Below are 22,302 nucleotides of genomic sequence, written 5' to 3' on the forward strand. Positions count from 1 at the left end.
ACTGGAATCCCATTTAGATATTTAGTTCCTAAGTCCATATATTTAATGTTCCTTTAGAGTAGGCATTCGTATTTCTCCCCTTTAGAGCTCGTCTCCTGGATAATTAATCTACACTTTGCCTTCCCCACCCCCCACCCCCAAGTGATGGGATGGGCCATATTAACTAAAATCTTTTTTTTTTTTTCTTGTTTTCCTAAGCTTTAACAAAGAGCAAATAAGGGCTCTCACTGAAGGTGAATTGCCAATAATCCCAATCACTTTTTGACAACCTTGTCCCTTGAATGATAAATATGACCAAATACACCTGAAGTTGGGCCCATTTATTAATGGTATCTTTGTATGTTCTTACACAGCCCGTGGGCCTATCCACCAGAAGCAAGTAATCAAAAGGCCAACGTCTGAGTGTGAGAGAGAGGCCTGAACTGGAATTTTAGGTGTGAGATGAAACAGTTCACTGATGACCAGGTCATCAGTCTAGTGAAGCTTCCTAAACAGACCCATATTAGGCCTTATTCATCCAAAACTTTGATGCTGGCCTATATTTGGCTGTAGGAAATTCAGACTGATCAACATAAAACATCTCTTGTGAAGTCAAGTTTTTGCCTGTCATGGACTGAATGTTTATGTCCCCACCTGCCCTCCACCACCGGAATTCATATGTTGAAATCCTAACGCCCCATGTGATAGTATTAGGAGATGGGGACCTTTGGGATCTGATTAATTCATGAGAGTGAAATCACCATGAATGGGATTAGTGCCCCTATACAAGATTCCAGAGATGGCTCTTGTCCTTTGGCTGTGTGAGGACACAGCAAGGAAGTGGCTGCCCATGAACCAGGAAGCGAGTCCTCACCAGTCACTGAATCTGCTGGTGCTTTGATTTTATTCATTACTTAAAGCATCCGGTCTACAGTATTTTTGTTATACCTGCCTGAACGGACTGAGATAGCGCCTTTCTTGGACGCTGTTGACACTGCCTCTCACGATGGATCCACACAGACCTTGACCTTGGTCTAGTGTTCATGTCTGATGGTTTCTCAAGGCTCACGGTGTTCCTGCCTGGTTGGTAGGAATTCCACTTGGGTTAGTGGTCCCTATGGCCTCTGTAACACCACCCAAATGTCTCCAATATGTTTTTACCTATTATCCACAAGATACTGCAAGCTCACTTCTATTTTTCTCCCTTAAGTTAAGGTACTCACCAAGGAGTCCCTGTTCGACATCGCCCCCACATGGTCGCTGGTTCCCCGGGATGAATATGTAGTCTTTCATGGTGCTAATGCTGCTGATTCCAATTGAACACCTAATTTAACACTAGTTTTTAACCTAGTCTCCCTCTCCTAAAAAATAAAAATAAACATTTTTATTCTAACTCAGTGTTTTCTGACCAATTTGCACGTCTCATAAACACAAATTCACAATTTTCGTCCTGTAAAGCTAAAAACTTTAGTTTTCCTTTTATTAAAAAAAAGTACAACTGGACTCGATACAGGAATAACAGCGAACAGTAACCCCTACACAGTAGTCATCCCCCTCTTCCCATTTAGGCAGAGAAGCCTTAATGGAGCACTGAGACACAGGTAGAAGCCACGCCACATGGGGAAGCTGTGGTGACTGGGTGTCCCGTTTCTTGGGAACACATCTTAGAATTGGCTGTATTGTATACAGGTCTAGATGACAAATGCTATCAGCAACACATAAAAAATCTATCCACCAGATTACAAAAAGAGATTTCAACTCCCTCTTCCCCAGTGCAACATAAATACTAAAGCAGGGAGTACACACTGAGCATCAGTGGTGGAATCTTGATACAATTTGTAGAGAAGAGTAACATCAGAGAATACTAATAAACAGCTTTGGTATTTCATCAAAAAATATCCTTTGGCTTTTCTATAGGTTTGGTTCTTTTTTAACCTAATCCCCGCTACCAAAATTTCAGCACATTCCACTTACGATCCTATCTACAGTTTACTATTTTACATTGTACAGTGGGACAGGTGGGGATTACACTTAGGATGAGCACTGAATTGCATAATGTATAGAACTGTCTGGTCAATACACAGCACACCTGAAACTAATGTAACATTGAATGTTAACTATATTTCAGTTTTATAATAACCAAGTCAGGCTACTGGCATGTCCTGAAAGTTTTTCAAAGGTATAGAAAAATCAGGTACTTACACCCATAGAGAATTCTAGCTTGCCACAAAATGTCCTGTAGGAGTAGCATGGTCCTTGTGGGTTCAGAAAGCAAGTCATGCTGGAGGAAAATGTGGACAAGCCAAAGAGAAAACAAGAGGAAGAGTTTATGGTCAGAAGATTCAGGAACCTGTCTAATCTGTAATGAACTGAAGGCAGAGGTATCAACCATCCAGAACTGAACAAACACTGTCAGAAAATGAGCTCGTAGAACCTTGGGCAAGGAAAAGGAACAGTAGCCAAGCAAATACCCAAATTCCAAGATCTTGATCCAACACCTAAATTCGAGGAATGCTCCCTGAAGAACTTGGGAAGTGATCATGAAGACTGTCATAATCACAGAACGAAGATTCATTCAATAGAACGTAAAAGCTGTTGATGTTTAAGAGTTTAATAGTTTAAACTTTTTGATGTTTAGAAGTTAAAGAGCCCAGACAGGCAATATTAGTTCAGAAAGGTTTATCGATCACTAATCTAGTTCCATGTAAATACCATCCTCAGTGGACCACAAGTCAATGCTACATTGGGTATAAGACAGAAAACCCAACTTTATTGTTTTGACATGAACATCCGCTTGGCAGATCCCAAAATTGACATTTTAAATGGAATACTATTTTTTTACAGCAAAATCTATAAAATTCATTGAGTTACACCTCAAGTTAATCCAAATAAGGATTAAATTATCCTAAGCAGTAAAAACTGTCACCCACTTGTTCCTAGTTTTACAAAAACAGTTTTAGAGAGCTTTCAAATATCTACTTGCAACAACCAAAGTTACTTAATATTAGCTTGCTAACTTGACCTGGTTTTATGCTCTCTCCCCCTTTTCCATGCCCAGCGTCTGAACCCCCCCCCTTTTTTTGGAACCCTCTTTTTACATGACAGACTTTTCACTAGAAAACAAATGGACCCAGAGATCCCAGACTTGGAAGTGGATGTAATGATGGGAAGCTTTGGTTAACCTTACATGGGGAAGAGTGAGCACTTTTTTTTTTTTTAATTTTAAGAGCGATAACTCTATTATGTTACATAGGAGATTTTATATACATATTTATATCGGAGTATAGAAGATGAAGAAAATGTTGACTTACGGGTTAGGCAGAAGAGAGGGCTATACTGGAAACCTTCTTTGCTGCTGCTTTGCAAATGAATAAAATTCTACGAATGATGAATTCTCTACTTAATTAGCATGAGTGCCACCTACCACTACAGACTACAGGAAATAGAAAGGTTAGTACCTCCGATGTCTCAACCGACCACATAGCTCGGGCGTCACCAAACCCAGGCACTTGCCTCAGAGTTGGAATAAAAAGAAATCTACGTAGAGATAGATTAAGGAAATTAAGATACTTTGGGAATGTTAAGGAATTCTCATAGGCACTGGCAATCTGGCAATTCTGGCAATCATTTCTGTCTATAAGTCCCTGAACATGATCTTACTGCTTCTTGCCAGTTCTTAGACCCACCTAATGTCCTTTCAATAAACTCCTTTTTCCAATTGGCTAGCGTTGGCTCCGGGGCTTCCCAACCAAGAACCCAGGTTGCTACAATAAGAGTAATGTGCTATTTATGGATGTGATCCGTTCTGCAGTGGAACAGTCCAGGTGCAGGCTTTGTCAACAAACTGGAAAAATACTGACTTTCCAAGCTAAAGTTCTAAAGGCAACGGGAATTTAATTGGTCTTGTCAAGTATGATAAGACACACAGAACAGATGCACAAATCCAAATGAAATTTCGATTCCTTGAGCACGAAATCCAAATGAAATTTAAGAATACAAAAGTGTATCTGAAAATTGTATTTCAAAATCTGGATCTCCCCTCTCCTAGCTGAAATCTCTCTAAATATAAAACACATTTATCTTTCCAACACTAGAAGTAAGCTGAAACATCAAACTACAAAATGAGGTGGGAGGGGTACAAAAGCAGTATAGGCTGATCAGGAGTGTGAGAGGACACAAAACAACTAGAGTTAACATTGCTATTTGGTATGTTTGAAGGTTGCTAAAGAGTAAATCTTAAATATTAAGGGTTCTCATCAGCAGGGAAAACCAAAAACCCCATGACTGGGGCGCCTGGGTGGCTCAGTGGGTTAAGGCCTCTGCCTTCTGCATAGGTCACGATCCCAGGATCCTGGGATCAAGTCCTGCATCAGGCTGTCTGCTCAGCAGGAAGCCTGCTTCCTCCTCTCTCTCTGCCTGCCTCTCTGCCTACTTGTGATCTGTCTGTCAAATAAATAAATAAATAATCTTAAAAAAAAAAACCACCCATGATTCTGTATCTCTACAAGTTGATGAATATTAACTGTGATAACCATTTCACAATATATGTAAATCAAATCATGCTGTATACCCAAAACTTACACAGTGCTGTATGTCAATTATAACCCAGGAACACTAGGGGAAATGAAAAATTGGTTCTAGAAGAGTATTTCCTAACATCTAGGTAGTTAAAAACATTTTGGTCACTTTTCATTTATTTCTAATTTTACTGGGGTATGGTGAGAGAAATTTGGCTTGTAAAACCTCTATAAATTCTTCTATGGCCAAATACAGCTTTAGTTTTGTGAATTTTACACAGACAAAAAATTTTATGCAAGGGACACGTATATATGTGTATATATATACGTGTGTATGTGTGTGTGTGTGTGTACATATACACACACATACATACATATGCCATATATTGTCATTAAAATCAAACTACTGATTCTTCTTTTTAATCTTAAATTTTAGGTTCAGAAGTACATATTTTTGACATGTGGTCACATGACCTAAACTTATTATTGATACAGGAATTTTTGGTGATTATCTTTAATTTTAATTTTGAATTTAATTAATTGATTAAATAATTAATTATCTTTAATTTTAATTTTAAATTTAAAGAGTATTTTTCCTACAAGGGAAATTACTGAGCAAATAATATAAATTCACATTTTTGTTTATCAGTTGACTTTATCTTTTATCAATACACTTGGACATCCTTAATCCCCACTCGAAAACTGATACAATGCTCATGACTTAGTGCACACAAGTGACTCACATATTCAAACTGGCCAGAAACACACACACATGCACACTTATACACATATTTCAAAAATTTTGCAGTTTTAAAAATTTCACTTTCAATGAAATATTTTCAATGTTTACCGAAGAGATTACATTGCAATGAATCACTTCCTAAACTTGAAATATTCAGAGCCTTCATTCTTCACCCAGTTGGCTTTATACTCATTTGTACAATCATGGCTTCTTGCCTTCAAAGTAAGATTCAACATGCCTGATGAGAATCATCCTAGCTAGTATTGGTTTTATCTCTAATTTGGGGTGGGAGGGAGAAACCTTTTCAGGTCCGGTTGCTAAATTTGGACTTTTTACCATTTTATGTCCTCCCCAGAAGAGAATACATGCAGAACCCCTGCTGTTCCTCACCAACCGACTGAAGAGCTCTCAGGCTGTGTGGAGCCAGCTGTCAGCCCTCAACAACTGTTCCTGAGAAATTCAATCACTGCCATGTGTGTTGTACTCTGGCTTAAACCTCAGAGAGGTGGCTCTGCTTAGGGTCATCTCATGGGGACAGAATTTTACGGACGGCGACCACTATTGGAGGTCATTTTCAATTTCTCGTTCTTCCTCCGGTCTCCCATTTCAACTCTCAGCTTACTTTTTACTAACTCTCTAGGATCAGAGGTTTCAGGCCCATGATAATCCATAGGATTAAAATATATGATTTAGGCGATGCGAACCACATCTTAGAAACCAACAAAGAGCTACAAATCTTACCTAAAATCATTCTTGCAAGCTTAGTTTAGGCGATGAGCACTTAGCGTGACAGCGCTCTCTCACTCAGAAGACTCGGACATCAGGAAATATATCCCAGAGGAAAAAACCCCCACAAGACTACATGGGGGAAATCCTTAAAAATAGAGCTCCTTTATACCGCTTTGGAAATATAAAAATATGCCCTCTACACAAACTGCATATTCTCAATCCCTCATATAGAACCCCTTCTGAACTAAATTTCCAGTTCCCCATTGCCAGGGGAATATTTTCAATGAGGAAAATCCCTGGGTATCCAAGTCCTAAGGAGTGACCTGCTCAAGCTAATCCAAATGGAAATCTCAGAACCCCGAGAAATCTCTATCTAGATACCTATTCTTTCCTAAATGGTCAAAGATGGAAATCTTTGGTTTACTTTTTGTTTCTGACTCCTCATATTACTTACTACAGTAAAACAGCACACACATCAAAAGAGAAAAAAAAAAAAACCAGACATAAAGCTAAAAATCAAAAAGATACACCTGGAAACTCTTTCAATTCTGATCCATACACAAGTACCACAATGGTTCTGGAAGTTACTGTTCTATACTCTTGGCCTGCATTTTTTTCATTATCATAGCTGTTTTCCTAATATTTATGAAATCTTCACATATAATAGAAAGTGCTGATTAAAACAGATTACATAGTAGCTACTGGGGAAATCATGTCATAAAATGGTACTGAAATACTATTTCCAGCCTAGGTTCCAATGCCTATACCAATTTTCCAATCTTCTCAACAACAGGCCCACCGGTGTTTGCATTCTCATTTACTCTTTATTGTTAAAGAGGTCTACCTCACTCACAATCACCCCATAGTAAGTTGCCCATTTAATGATAATTTCCTCAGGTCAGAGTGCTTTCTTCCAGGAAAAGTGCCAATATTTATTACTTATGTGGCGATGTGTCCTAAAGACCAAGTTTGATCTTAAATGTTAAGTAAAATATGTGATTCATTGTTTTTCTTTCTTCACCAGACCGAATTTCCAGATCCACAGTAACAGAAGGCTGACATTTGAAAGAAAGTAAAGAGAAAAGGAAAAAAAAAAAAACACAGAAAAGAAGGAAGGAAGGAGAAAGAAATGTAAGAAAAAGGAAAAGAAAAAAAAGAATACTCTGGCTGAAAGATTCCAAACTAGTTACATTCATAGGGTTTCTCCTCAGTATGAGTTGCCTGATGCCTAATAAGTTTAGAACTATTAATGAAAGCTTTCCCACACTGATTACATGTAAAGGGCTTTTCTCCGGTATGAGTTCTTTGATGTACAATAAGTCGAGCACTCAAGCTGAATGTTTTCCCACACTGATTACATTCATAGGGTTTCTCTCCAGTATGAGTTCTTTGATGTTGAGTAAGGCATGAACTCTGCCTGAAGGACTTCCCACACTGATTGCACTCGTAGGGCTTTTCTCCAGTGTGAGTTCTCTGATGTACAACAAGAACATAACTCTGGCTAAAGGACTTCCCACACTGGTTACATTCATAGGGCTTTTCTCCAGTATGAGTTCTCTGATGCATAACCAGGTGAGAACTGCGGTTGAAAGATTTCCCACACTCATTACATTCATAGGGTTTCTCGCCAGTATGAGTTCTTTGATGGGCAACAAGCTGAGAGCTCCAACTGAAGGATTTTCCACACTGATTACATTCAAAGGGTTTTTCTCCTGTGTGAGTTCTCTGATGGGCAACGAGTTTGTAACTTTGACTAAAGGACTTCCCACACTGATTGCACTCATAGGGTTTCTCTCCAGTATGAATTCTTTGATGTGCAATAAGCTTATAGCTCTGGATAAATGATTTCCCACACTGACTGCATTCATAGGGCTTCTCTCCCGTGTGAGTTCTTTGATGGGCAATAAGTTTGTAGCTCTGCCTGAATGACTTCCCACACTGATTGCATTCATAAGGCTTCTCTCCAGTATGAGTTCTCTGGTGCACCACAAGAACATAGCTCTGGCTAAAAGCTTTCCCACACTGATTACATCTGTAAGGTTTCTCTCCAGTATGAGTTCTCTGGTGAGAAACAAGGTGAGAGCTCCGGCTGAAGGACTTCCCACACTCATTACATTCATAAGGTTTCTCCCCTGTATGAGTTCTCTGATGTGCTACAAGATGAGAGCTCCAGCTGAAGGATTTCCCACACTGATTACATTCAAAGGGTTTCTCTTCAGAATGGTTTCTCAGGTTTTGAGCAAGGGATGAACTCTGGGAGGTTTTACTACAGTTATACTGACTCTCTTCAACAGGTATTCTCTGTTGTTCATTATGGGATATACTGTGGTTCAAAACTTGCCCACATTCCTTAAAATCTAAGGACCTTCCTCTTGCATGTATTTTCTGATGTATATTTAGAGGTACATCATGGCTAAAAGACTGAATACTATCACTAAATCCATAGGATTTATCTCCTGTTTGAGTTCTTGTAAACTGAATAAGGTGAATGTTCTGGTCAGGGTTTCCACATTCATTATGTGTCTCACTGTCATTAATCGTCTCATGAGTGTTTACAATAGAATTATAATGCAATTTTTTAACATGGGAAGCATGTTTATGAAAATGGCTTCTTATGGGTATCATCTGGGGTGAAAGAAAACTGGAATTCAGACCACTCTTCTCTTCAAGTTCGCTTTTATAGACCTTCTCATAAGTAATTGCTTTCCTGGGAGTAAATGCTATTTCCTTCAAAGGTCTCTCTTGTCTTTCCTGTTGCTTTGCCAAATGGTCCTTACAATCCTGAACTTCTTCACATGAAGACAACCAAGGATCATCTCTTGTCAACCTTTCCAACTTCACTCCATGGGATGGTTCTTCATCAAAAATGTTCTGCTTTGACGTTGATTCTCTTCTTCCAAGTGCCATTGCCAAGTCTAGAAGAAAGCAAAATAAAACATCCTAGCCGAAAAATGTTAGAGTTGGAATACTGGGAAAAAGCTGACAAACAAATATATGAAATATATATGGATTCGTTTTCAGCTATGGACCTATAACCTGGATTAAGAAAACAGAAGGCTGGGATGAAGCAAGAGGCAGAGAAGTACCAGAGCCCCACAGGATAATGATATTTTATTAAATATCATTAAAAATGAAATTCAGTTTTTCTGAATAAAAAGACTTTAGATGCCAAATATCTCTATAGTCCAAAATAAAATCACCTGTGCAGAATCTACAGAATAACAAAACAATTTTGCAAGTCTTAGCAAAGAAACCAGACTCCTTTCTACCCTCTTTAGTGCTACATGCATGCTCAGTGAAACAGAAAACAGTATCTACATTTCTAGAATTTCTGGAGGCATAGATCAGTAAGACAATGGCAAACTACTTTGTGATCCAAGAGAAAGAATGAGGGCACTGGTATCCCAGGTTCCCTAAATGCCTTGGCGGCGATTAAGGCCCGATGGATTCCCATGGTTCCAAGTGAGAGAGAATGGAGATTAGCTCAGAAGCAGAAGACTGTGTGGCTACTAGGTCAAGCACAGAGAGTACATCTGGAAAAAGTGGCAATGTATGCAGTCCACTAGGAGTGGGAGATGGAGAAATATGTAGCATGCCCTATGGGGATTCTTGAAATTAACCTTCAATACCTGTAATGACTCCTAAGTGTCTGTTTCTCACCTGGATATGCATGTTGGGAAACGTTTATACTCATCCCCTTGCTCCCACAAGGAGATGGCATCTAGTTTGAAAAGCTGATAGGGACCAATATAGAACTTAGGGTGTCTGGGCTGGGAACAAAAGAAAATCACTGCAGAATTTGGTCCCAGTCTTTGGTTTTTAGGAACTATGAGGACTGAACAAGCTCAAACCAAAGAAGCTGTACCTTTGCTATCCTACAAATTAAAATTAAATCTTTGGGGCACCTGGGTGGCTCAGTGGGTTAAACCTCTGCCTTTGGCTCAGGTCATGATCTCAGGGTCCTGGGATCGAGCCCCGCATCAGGCTCTCTGCTCGGTGGGAAGCCTGATTCTCCCTCTCTGCCTGCCTCTCTGCCTACTTGTGATCTCTGTCTGTCAAATAAATAAAATCTTTTAAAAAAATTAAATTAAATTAAATTAAATCTTCACTGGGGAATAAAAAGCACACATGTAATCTACATGTGATCAAAATCATTCTGACCTCTGAACTGCATAGCTCATAATCCACTGGAATCATTTCAATATGAAAACTCATTAATTCTTACCCCAAGAGACCAGGTCCCTGTGGTTCTCTAGGATCGTATCTCTGTCCAGGATCCTCTGAGCAGGGTTCAAAGTGCTTTCTTCCTTCTGAGTAAAATCCACAGTCACAATTTTGAAGTTCACTCCTTCCTAAAACAGGACACACATTTCTGCTCAGCTGGGCATCATTTTCTTCCAATGTTCATAAAGAAGGAAAAGTCTGACAAACGGAAGAAGGAAAACTTGACAGCCTGGAAATTGTCCTGACTGTCCAAAGGATTCTAGTCAAGGTGTACAGGTGCCTTTTATGTAAGCCTCTGTGGGTTTTGGGTGTTGGACCTATTTATACCTGGTGTTCCTGAACTGTGGTTCATGAATAGGACCAAGTCCCTGAATCCCACGGAACTCCACACAAAATGCGGCTATGGATTTCTGTCATTAAGACTCACCACACATTCTGTTCATTTGTATAATGGTCATCTTTGTCACTAGGCTGCAATCCATGAGGGCAAGGTAGTGACCGTTTGTAACTGTAACTCAGGTGCATAGCATAGTGTTGGTGTATAGTAGTTATGGAATATATACATTTGGCAAATGATTTCAAGGAGTAAATCCGGAGTACCAACAGACTTTGTAATACATCCAAATAATCTGATTTTTGGTCCAAATTCTGATGTAAGTCCTCTCTCTTACGTGAATCTCACTGGCTTATCACATACTCATCTGAAAACTCCTGAAGTGGATACTGTTTTTTTCTCGACCTCTATCTCCACTTACTCTTATCCTTCTTCTCACCTGCCCCAAACTACCCACCCCTCAAAATTCCTTCCCCTTTCAACTGGGTCCTTGGGTACTCTGCTTCTAAATAACGAAATCCTACAGCTTCAACATCATCACCAAATAGTCCCTGTATATTCCCATGTTAATGGAAACCTACATTTCCCCCAATGGCCCCCTCCTCTGCAGGCACCATGGGCTCACAGTCACTCAGCATCAGAGGGGGAGGGTGTGTGTCCTCCCAGTGACAGTAAAACTCACACTACTTACCTTACTTCTTGACCTTTGTCCTACCACCCCTTAAACACTAAAACCCCCCTCCACTGGAAACACAGAATACCTCGGATTTGTTTTCTACTTCAAGAACTTGTATTGTCTCATCTTGCACAGTCTCTAGCATCCATTTGTAGAGTTCTCTGATGGTAACGTAAAACTAATTGACTATTTAATTTTTTTAAAGATTTATTTATTTATCTGAGAGTGGAGGGGCAGAGGGAGAGGGAGACAAAATTTTAAGCGGACTCTGTGTTGAGCGCAAAATCCAATGCAGCGGTCGATCTCATGACCCTGAGAGATCGGGACCTGAGCCTAAGCCAAGAATCAGATTCTTAGCTGACTGCCCCACCCAAGTACCCCTAAAACCAACTGACTTTAATGAGGCACTTTCTGTGTGCTTTCAGGCTGTGAGCTAAGCATGTTGCATGAACTATCACTCACTGAATTCTCACAAGGTCCCTGAGAGAAAATCCTCATAGCAGCACCATTTTTTTCAGATGAAAAGCTGGAAAACAGAGAAATTAACACTTATGTCCGAAGTAAGTAGCTGGGAGGCAGCGTCAACTTTGCCCAACATGTGTTCTCAGTCACCGATGCCTAGCACTGCCCAACTTCCAGCCCCTAGAATTGTCCCTCAGCACCCCACTCTCAGGGTGAGACCCCAGACCTTGAAATCTCCATGAAGTACTCTACCTCCCAAGTCACGCAGACAGAACTCTCTCATTACAACACCAGATTGCTGTCCCTCACTCTTCTCATTCTTTGACAATGTGGGGCCATTACTCAACTCAAGTATCTACAGTTAACCATCCACTGGTCTACATGCTTTTCCTTCCCATTTAATGCCCCTTTTATCTTTTCCATCTTGATTATTCAGATTAGAGTAAATGGGTCATTTGTTTTCATCTGTTTGATCTAATCAAAAATCCTCTTTCAAACCATACCTTGCCCTATGGGGCTTTCACGGAATGTTCCTGGCTACTAGAATGAATGTGAATGTCCGTCTACAAAATGTATGTTCCAGAATGCTGCTGGGAAAGAAGACTCCTAAGAGCAGTGGGACAGAGTGCTATGGGTGGTCACTACCTCGGGATGGTCCAGACTGACCGGCAATGCTGTTAACCTCCTGGAGCTGCCGAGCTCTCATAATCCAATGGTACTGCTTTCAGCCTTCTCCACTTCCTCGCAGCTCTCGCTCTCTTAAATCTTTAGCATGAGAATGGGCCAAGTTTTTGTAAAAGTTGTCCACTTCTATCTCTGTGTCCTCCTTTTATGCTCACCCCCCAGCTCACTTCAACCAGGTCCCTGCCACCAACTGGCCATGTCCATTTCTCAGTGGAAGCCAACTTACCTGGGATGGAAGGGCCAGTGATCCAGCATCTTCTCTCTCGACCTTAACGATAATCTCTTGAGCAAGAAGAGAGTCCTGAGAAAGCAAAACAGATGAGAAAGAGGAAAATAACCAGGAAGCTAAGTCATGGCTCAAAACTCCCACACTGAGTAGGCCAGGATGTGAAAAACCACCTGTTTCAACATATCCCACCTACAAGACTTCTGCTCCCTCCCAATGGTATGCTCACGCTAGTTCCCACTGGGCAGGAAGCCTGATGAGGGGCTCGATCTGAGGACCCTGTTGGTCACACAGACCCACCCTGGTACCACGTGGATGTGGAGCCCGATGTGGGGCTCAACCCTAGCACCCTGAGATTATGACCTGAGCTAAAGTCAAGAGGCAGAACTTTAACAGACTGAGCCACCGTAGGTCCTAATTATCTAAACATTTTTTTTAAGATTTTATTTATTTATTTGACAGACATAGATCACAAGTAGGCAGAGAGGCAGGCAGAGAGAGAGGAGAAAGCAGGCCCCCTGCTGAGCAGAGAGCCTGATATGGGGCTTGATCCCAGGACCCTGGGATCATGGCCTGAGCTGAAGGCAGAGGCTTTAACCCACTGAGCCACCCAGGCGCCCCAATTATCTAAACGTTTTTGTTTAGAGGAGTAATCAGTCTCTTTCATCAACGCAGAGATTAATGGTAATAACATTTAGTAAACCTGTTTGAGTTCACAAAGTTCACCAGAGATGGCCCAAGTGCTAAATGCCTGATCCAAACTCTGTCCCTTCCTGCTCCACCGCTCAAAGTCTCATCATTTAGGCCACCTCTCCCAGGAAGCGTTCCCGGACAGCACAGAGTCTCACCTCGTCTTCCCTCAGGATTCATAGCTGTTTTTATTGGAGCTTTACTGTAACAGTAAAATCACTCTCCTTCTTTAATTGCTTCCATTTCTACACCTCTCCGCTGGGTCACGAGATTGGTGCTGTAAAGAACTGTATTTTTTCATCTTTGTATTCTCAGTATTGAGTAGGAGCGTAATGTGCGTTATCTGAAATTGACGGGGTTAGACATACGTGCAGGGCTTGGGGAACAGGAGAGGAATTTAAAGCTTTTCATTTTTTCACTACTATTTATTTACTTTACAACTTTACTGGGGTACGCTTGACAAAAATTATCTGGGTGAACGATGTGATGTTTTTTAACTATGTGAACACTATGAAATGGGTACCAGTCAGGGTTTTAGTCTCAGCCCCCAAAGGCAGGCAGGGCCTTCCCTGGCCCAGCTACTTGCAGTGTGTAAGTCACTGACACCTCTCAGCTCATGTCCACCCGGCTAGCTCACTGGGCTCATGGCCCTCATTTAGCACCAAGACTTGGGCTCCCCTGATTTCTCTTCCTGCTGGGGCTTTAACTGATATTCATCAACCCCAAAGTACTTGTGCATCTTCTGACAACGATTAAAATTTACTAGAGGACATTCAGAGTGGAGAAGTGCACTAGGCAGCCTCCAAGATGGCCCCCAATGGCCCCCACCCTCCAGGAATTCACACCCTGTGTAGTCCTTGCCCACACAGTACCAGTGGGTCTGTGTGACCAAGAGATTACAGAAAAAGTGATGCTGGGATGCCTGGGGGGCTCAGTCTGTTAAGTGTCTGCCTTCAGCTCAGGTCATGATCTCAGGGTCCTTAGATTGAGCCCCACATCGGGCTCCCTGCTCAGCAGGAAGTTTGCTTCTCGCTCTGCTCCTCCCCGTCCCCACCCCCGCTCATGCTCTCTCCCTCATATAAATAAATCTTTAAAAAAAGAAAAAGTGATGCTGTGCCACTGAGATCAGACAATAAAAGACACTGTGGCCTCCATTTTGGCTGTGTGCCATGAAGCACTCTCTCTTCTCTCTCCTCTCTCTCAGGTCCTTCGCACTGGGAGAAAGCAGCTGCCGTACTGTGCGCAGCCCTGGGGAGAGGTCTGTGTAGTGTGGAACTGAGGCCTTTCATGAACAGCCATGGGAGTGAGTGGGCAAGGGGGTCCTCCTACCCACAAGCCTTCTGAAGAGAGCGGCTCAGGCTGACAATTTACCACAATCTCGTCAGAGACAGTGATCACCAGGAACATCCAGAGAAGCCACTCCCGGGCTTCCAACCCTGTGAAACTGCATGCGATCATAAAGGCTGATTGTTCTAAGCTGCTGAGTTTCGGGGTATGGAGCCACAGATGACTAACAGAAGAAGGAAGATGTTTCTGCTTTTCCTGCGTAGCCTTGGAACATACAAGAAGCGATGGATAAAGAAGACGTGGTCCAGATACACAATGGAGTATTCCTCAGCCATCAGAAAGGATGGATACCCACCATTTGCAGTGACATGGACGGGACTGGAGGGGATTGTGCTGAATGAAATAAGTCAAGCAAAGAAAGTCAATTATCATATGGCTTCACTTACTTGTGGAGCATAAGGGATAGCATGGAGGACATTAGGAGAAGGAAGGGAAAAGTGAAGGGGGGGAGATGAACCATGAGAGACTGTGGACTCCGGGAATCAAACTGATGGTTTTTGGGGGGCAGGGTGGGGGGATGGGTGAGGCTGGTGGTGGGTATTAAGGAGGGCACAGATTGCATGGAGCACTGGGTGTGGTGCCTAAACAATGAATCACGGAACACTACATCAAAAACTAATGATGGGGCGCCTGGGTGGCTCAGTTGTTAAGCATCTGCCTTTGGCTCAGGTCATGATCCTGGGGTCCTGGCATCAGGTCCCACATCGGGCTCCCTGCTCAGCCTGCTTCTCCCTCTCTCACTTCCCCTTCTTATGTTCCCTCTCTCACTGTGTCTTTCTCTGTAAATAAATAAAATCTTAAAAAAACAAACTAATGATGTACATCACATAATTTTTTTTTTAAAAGCTGCACATTTTTGTCTGGGAGCACTAGGTCATCTTTCTCCCCAGCACCTCACACGGGGCCTTACACTGGCTAGGCCATCAATGAATATGTGACGAAAGGCAAAATTATAATGAACAGATTGCTAGTTCAGTTGTATAACAGAGAAAAAATGGCAAATGGACCATGAAGGTTCCCAGAAAATACCCAAAGTCACTAGCTTCAAGTAGAATGCCAATGGTCACAGTCAAAGCATGCTTTACCTACAGTTTTAACAAAGTGTGAATGTACTTATGTAAATTTAAATGCATAACTCCCTCTCAAACTCTTGCACACGTGTCCAGCCGACCCTTGAACAACACCAATTTGAATTGCACAGGTCCACTAATATATGGATTTTTTCCCCAATAAATACAGTACAGTACTGTAAATGTATTTCTTCTTCTTTATGATTTTCCTAGTACCATTTGCTTCCTAGCTTACTTTATCATAAGAAAACAGCAGATAACACGTGTAAGATACAAATGTGCAGGACGCCTGGGTGGCTCAGTCCGTTGGGCACCTGCCTTTGGCTCAGGTCGTGATCCTGGGGTCCTGGAATTGAGCCCTATGGTGGGCTCTCTGCTCAGCGGGAGAGTCTGCTTCTCCCTCTGTCCCTCCCCCTGCTCGTGTTCTCTCCTTCTCTCTCTAATAAATAAACAAAATGTAAAAAAAAAAAAAAACATACAAAATAGGCATTGTTGATGGCTTATGTTATCAGTAAGACTTCCAGTCAACAGTATGCTAATAATTGTTACGTTTTGGGGGGATGCCTGTGTGGCTCAGTTGGTTAAGCAGCTGCCTTCGGCTCAGGTCATGATCCCAGCGTTCTGGGATCGAGTCCCACATCAGGCTCCTTGCTCAGCGGGGAGCCTGCTTCTCTCTCTGCCTCTGCCTGCCACTCTGTCTGCCTGTGCTCACTCCCTCTGACAAATAAATAAATAAATAAATAATCTTAAAAAAAATAGTTAAGTTTTGGGGGAGTCAAAAGTTACACGTGGGGGGCACCTGGGTGGCTCAGTGGGTTAAAGCCTCTGCCTTCAGCTCAGGTCATGATCCCAGGGTCCTGGGATCGAGCCCCACGTCCGGCTCTCTGCTCCGCAGGGAGCCTGCTTCCTCCTCTCTCTCTGCCTGCCTCTCTGCCTAGTTGTGATTTCTCTCTGTCAAATAAATAAAATATTAAAAAAAAAAAGTTACACGTGGATTTTCAACTACACAGGGGGTCGGTGTCCCTAACCCCCGCCTTGTACAAGGGTCAACTGTACAGAAAAACACTTACAGTAGAGCTACTTGTGACAGCAAAACATGGAACCCTAAGTATGCACTGAGTGTAAGCCCATAGATTCTGTGGCTGGAGATGGAAATCTGGGTGCTGGGCATGCATACTAGTATCAGAATGTCACTGCTCCCAGGCCCTGACAGTGGACAGAAATAGGATCATGCGTGTGTATATCTACACACACACACACACACAGAGCTCTATATATTTCTACACCTACATCTACTGAAAACCACAAGCCACATAAATACAATCCCCACCAACCACTAAAGTTCATTCCACTGTTCCTCCTGCCCCATCTGATTTTGAGAACCCTGGCTCCCAGGAGCCTCATGACATTTACTCAGCTGACCATCGCCCCTGTGGGTCACTCCTCTCTCATCCCCACTGCCGCTCCCTCTCCCACAAAGATGCTCCTCAGCCCCTCTGGGCTTGGCCAAGAGGCCCTCCTTGCCCTCTGACTCTCCAGGCAGGTGGTCTCGCTCTCATGCCATCAGGACTTGGACTCCAGATGGATGCCCTCGACCTCCAGCCTGGGCTTGGGCTTCATAGCCCATCCTGGGCTACCCTCCTGCGTTGATAACCTCAACGGACTTCAGTTGTGACACACACCAGGAGGGGCCCCCGACCCCGACACAGTGCACATCTCACACCCCATGGGCCACCCTTTGCACGGACTCACTGCACTTGGGCTGTTCCCTGTGGACGCCCTTCTCACCTGCTCTGGCCCTGTCACCGCAGAGCAGATCCCCCTCCCCCAGAAGGACACTCACCTCACCCCACCTGCGCTCTGACACTCGGTGCCACCTGCATCACCGTGTTTGGTCACTGATGCCCCCACACAGGGACACCCTCCTCAGCCTACAGGAGGGAGCTCTCCCTCGCCTGCAGACCCCCATGCAGCCGAGCCCCACCTAACGGCTTCAGGGTTGAACTGTTTAGGAAGGAGGAGGTGAAATTCTAACTGAACATTTTTAAGAAGTCAAACATCTACAAAGAGTATTTGTTGCAGGAAAGTGCTTTAATTGTTGACTTCTTAACCTTCAAATGTGCTGTACAGAAACAGAAAACGATAGATAAGTAAATGAAAACAAAAGTCACTTGGGATGGATCTTGCACATAAACTTTGTTAACCTGCTTATTTATATTCTTTTAACACATTTAACACATTTTCTTTTTTAAGATTTCATTTATTTATTTGACACAAGTAGGCAGAGAGGCAGGCAGAGAGAGAGGGGGAGGCAGGCTCCCTGCCGAGCAGAGAGCCCGATGTGGAGCTCCATCCCAGGACCGTGAGATCACAACCCGAGCCGAAGGCAGAGGCTTAACCCTCTGAGCCACCCAAGTGCCCCCTAACACATTTTCTATACACACACAAACTACATCCCTTTTAGAAAGGAAAAAAAGTCCTGATCCCAGGACTTTGGGATCAGTCCCACATCAGGCTCCTTGCTCGGCAGGGAGCCTGCTTCTCCCTCTCCCTCCACCACTCCCCCTGCTTGTGCTCTCTCTATCTCTCTCATTCTGACAAATAAATAAAATCTTTAAAAAAAATTTTTTTTAAAGATGATCATTCCTGGTGGCACCTGAGTGGTGCAGTCAGTTAAGCATCTGGCTCTTGGTTTCAGCCTGAGTCACACTCTCATGGTCAGGACATCAAGCGCCACATCAGGCTCTGTGCTTAGCTCGGAATCTGCTTGGGATTTTCTCTCACTCTCCCTCTGTCTCGCCCCCTGCTCACGTGTGCTGTCTCCCTCTCTCTAAATAATCTTTCCAAAAAAAAAAAAGATGATCATTCTTAAACATTATTTACTGAACACAGATCCTGCCTATCTTCGTACGTCAGGAAATAAGCATTATCGCACCCATCAACGGCCACAGCATCGCCCATTTCATGGTCTGCCCCTGAGTCTTCAACACTCCTCCTGCAAGGCCCATTCTCGAACATTTTTTCCAGTTGCTCATTCCCAAGCGAAACTGGGAGTAGCTGGCCACAGGGCAATCAGAACTCGAAGGGCCTTTGATACAGGGTGCCAAATTCCTCCCCGGAAGAATTATCTGGGTTAAAATGGTGAGGAAATGCAGGGAGCCTCCGAAAATGTAGTGTATCAAGTCAGGGAAAACCAAAAGCCCCCAAAACACTGCAAAGAGAGCCAGGTCAGCTTCCAAGCCCAGAGTACCCAGCTACTGGGTGTCCTCAAGCAAGCAAAGTTCCACTCACCTGCGCAGAGGTCTCCAGGGGCTCTGGGGGCTTCTCATCCCGCTCTTCCATGCTCTTCCAGGCACAGGCAGAGGCCTGAGGGTCCTGAGCTGCAAGGGCAGAAGCCCTGAGAAGAGCATCCTGGCACGGGTCCACCATGGTGCCCCACCCAGGATTAGTCTCTGCTTCCGGGATGCATTCCCCATGGCAAGTGTGCATCTAGAGCTTTCTGCCTGAAAAGCTCTGCATGCACCTAGAGTCCCTCGGTCCCTGTCCCAAGCCAAGACTCTGTACCTGCAACCTAGTGTCCCCACTACCATCACAGGGCTCTGGACCCCCTATAAGTCACGCCCAAACACAGCCTCTGCCCACCACCGAGGTCTGCAGCACACGTCAGTCCCTCCCTGCCCCACCGGGTTCTGAGATCCTCACAAAGGCCCAGCACACCAAGGACCACCTAGCATGCGCTCCTCCCTCCCCATGACCTGAATCTGCAACCCTAAACCAGCTCCCCTTCCTAGGGCAAGGAGCAGGGCTTCTGGGATGGCCCACCCAGAATCACCCTCCCTGACTGAATGCATGAAGCTCGTGACACAGCCCCACCCGTCCCAGGATCTGACTCCTCCATTAACCTGGCCTGATCTCTCACAACCTGTCATGAATGGCCTCCCACTTCCAGCTGAAATAACCAAGCATATGCATGGAGCTGGGTGACACATAGGGAGGGCCTGGTGCCTCCATCATTCTGGGCTCCACTGGCCCCACCAGAACGGCACCAGCAGGATCCCCCGTCCCAAAACCGCCTCAGCCTCAAACATGTAGCTCAGATCTAGTCCCTCCACCAACCTGGGGACCCTCAGGCATGAATCAGCAACAGAGCCAACATGGGCCTGGGACCTTCCTGACACACCCCTGCACATGCCACCCCTTCTTCTGCCCAGAAAGTGGACCTCATCTGTCTTTGTGCCAGCTCGAGATTTCTGGGTCTGAGACTAGAACAGCCCCTGGCAAATCCCAGCCCACACACCACATTACCAACTGCACTCCATCTCTCCCTCTTACCCACATCCCTTTATTCCCACCAGATTCTCACTCCAACAGTATAGTGTGGGTTCACAATGCCGCTGTGTCCTGAACTTGCACACACACCATTTCCTCCACCAACACCCAAAGACTCCCTACTTGAGCCATACCTGACCAGATTCCTGCCCAAATGTCCTTCTGGGTGCCCAAATGTCCTTCTGGGCACCCAAATGTCCTTCTGGGCACCTGCGGCTTAGGGAGATCCTGTCTTCCCACCACCTTGGGTACCACCAGCATGTAATTAGAGCACCCTCTGCGCAAAGACCCCAGCACCCTCTAATTGTCACCTACAGCCTCCTGTTTCCCGTCCAAATACCCATGTGCGTGTGTGCGCGTGCGCCTTTGCGCACAGGGGAGAGGAAGCTGCCCTAATCCTCTGCAGCCCCAAATCTCTGGGAGTGGAGGTGCTCTCTCCACTCGCCTGAGCATCTCAAGCAGTACTAGGGTTCTAGGACTACTCAGGTCTCCCCATTCTGCCCCATCCAGGTCCAAATCTGCGGCCCAGATTCTGCTCCTCTACCAACCCAGGCATTCTCATGCCTGCAAGCAGAGTAGCCCCTGAGCAAATCATGCTCCCAGCACCCTGCTTCTTTACCAAACAGCTGTCCATGTCAGGCAGCTGCTGAAGCTCCGTCCTTCCCGGACACCAATTCTGCACCTCCAACCCAAAGTCTCCACCAAATTTGAATGCCCTACAGCCCTGCGCTACCCTACCTGGGTCCCAGAATTACCAGTCCAAATCTCTGCTTCCCATTCGAATACCCCCCAGCACGGGCAGGGAACGCTCTGACTATAACACGGCCCCCCCAGCCCCGGTCCCTCCTTCAAACTAGGAGTCTGAAGCCCCTCAGCGATTCTCAGAGGGTTCGCTCAAGTAGCACTGCCTCTTCTGGAACAAAAGTCTGCAACTCAAACCTGGTCTCTTCACTACCCAGGGGGCCCGCTGGGTCCCCTAACCAATCACCCAGAATCTCAACTCCCACCTCATGCTTCCTACTCAAACGTCTGCTCAAAATACAGGGAAAGCGGCAGAGCCCCTCTCCTCCAAATCTGCTATTGAGTACTCCATCCACCCGGGCTTCAGTCCTCAGATCCTGCACTAAACCGGCCTGGCACTGGAGGTAGGGAAGGCGGGGTTCTCAGGATCTCCCCACATCCCTGCACATGGCCTGTCTTCACCAACCTAGGCATTCTCAGACCTGGGACAAGGGCACTACCCGACCAAGCACTCGCGCATGCCCTCGGTCCTGAATCTGTAGCTGCACCCAAGTATCTCCACCCACTTCGGGGACCCGAGGCTAAGGCGCCGCCGGAGAGGGTCCCAGGTCGTCCACCCTCACTCCCAATCCCATGTTCCCGCCCACACCCTGCGCATGCGCGCACGGGACACCGGGCGCCGCCCCGCCCCTCACCGACCTGGGCGTCCACCGGCTCGCGGCCCAGGCCGGGCCTGCCACAGCTTCAGTGCCCCGCACGGCTCTGCGGCAGAACGAGGTCGGGTTAAGCAACCCCCTGCGCCGATTCTGCACACGACAGACTCGGCTTAAGTTAGTTCGGCCCCCTCCCCTAGTCGGCATCCGCAGGGCCGCTCGGCTGACGTCCGAGCCCAGGTGCGCAGCGACTGCAGTCGCCAGCACTCGGGACAATGGCTGCGTTTCTGGCCGAACCCGGAAGTGCGTTTGGGCTCGGCGAGCCAGGACTGCAATTCCCAGAAGCCTCAGCGGCGCCGGGGGCGGTTACGCGGGAGTCCAGCTCCTCCCGGAAGTGAGCGTGGGAATTACGGCCCAAAGCGCCCGGTTGGGGTAGCTGCCAGGGCCGAGACTGAGTTTTTGCAGGGCTACCAGAGAAGGAGCTGGAGCTGGAGGCCCAGGCCTAGGCTCCGATGTGGGGGCGGTGGCTGACTTGGGAAGAGCTAGACTGGCACCGGCTGGACGCCCTGGCAGGTGCAGCCGTGAAAACGGGATCCGACGAAACGGCGGGGTCCCCTCCCGGGCTCCTGCTGCTTTGTCAGACGCTTCGCGCGCGCAGTCTCCTTTTTGGTCCTCAAGCCCAAAGACAGTGGCTACAAGCCCGTTACACAGTCCAGGGAGCTCCTGGCAAGTCCTTCAAGAATCTGACATGCTGGGGCGCCTGGGTGGCTCAGTGGGTTAAGCCTCTGCCTTTAGCTCAGGTCATGATCTCAGGATCCTGGGTCAAAATAAATAAATAAAATCTTAAAAAAAAAAAGAATCTGACATGCTGGTATGTTTTTGTAGTTCATAACAGTGAA

The 22,302-nt window shown here is 45.3% G+C and overlaps 1 protein-coding gene across 4 annotated transcripts; it reads right to left on the bottom strand.

Annotated features, from left to right (window-relative positions):
* Positions 1 to 1,445: 1,445 nt before the first annotated feature.
* On the bottom strand, positions 1,446 to 21,683 carry ZNF180 (zinc finger protein 180). Of its 4 annotated transcripts, none has more exons than XM_045987777.1 (5): positions 21,450 to 21,683; positions 18,972 to 19,055; positions 12,574 to 12,648; positions 10,193 to 10,319; positions 1,446 to 8,882 (listed from the first exon to the last, which is right to left on the bottom strand). In XM_045987777.1, the coding sequence occupies exons 2-5, from the start codon at positions 19,020 to 19,022 to the stop codon at positions 7,150 to 7,152; spliced, it is 1,986 nt and encodes a 661-aa protein (XP_045843733.1). In that variant the 5' UTR covers positions 19,023 to 19,055; positions 21,450 to 21,683; the 3' UTR covers positions 1,446 to 7,149. The 4 variants fall into 4 exon arrangements, with proteins under 4 accessions (XP_045843733.1, XP_045843732.1, XP_045843735.1 ...); XM_045987776.1 differs by having other exon boundaries at positions 18,972 to 19,060; XM_045987779.1 differs by having other exon boundaries at positions 18,972 to 19,060; positions 21,446 to 21,683.
* Positions 21,684 to 22,302: the final 619 nt, after the last annotated feature.

The sequence above is a fragment of the Meles meles genome, chromosome 19 (genome assembly GCF_922984935.1).
Source record: "Meles meles chromosome 19, mMelMel3.1 paternal haplotype, whole genome shotgun sequence".
Lineage (NCBI taxonomy): Eukaryota > Metazoa > Chordata > Mammalia > Carnivora > Mustelidae > Meles > Meles meles.

Bases quoted from the DNA above. Each gene is read 5' to 3' on its own strand.
- ZNF180 (XM_045987777.1), bottom strand. From the start codon at position 19,022: ATGGAAGAGCGGGATGAGAAGCCCCCAGAGCCCCTGGAGACCTCTGCG. The intron at 12,649-18,971 runs GTGAGTGGAACT...TTGCTTTCTCAG, and splicing joins CCCTGGAGACCTCTGCGCAG to GACTCTCTTCTTGCTCAAGA. The intron at 10,320-12,573 runs GTAAGTTGGCTT...GTCCTGTTTTAG, and splicing joins CACTGGCCCTTCCATCCCAG to GAAGGAGTGAACTTCAAAAT.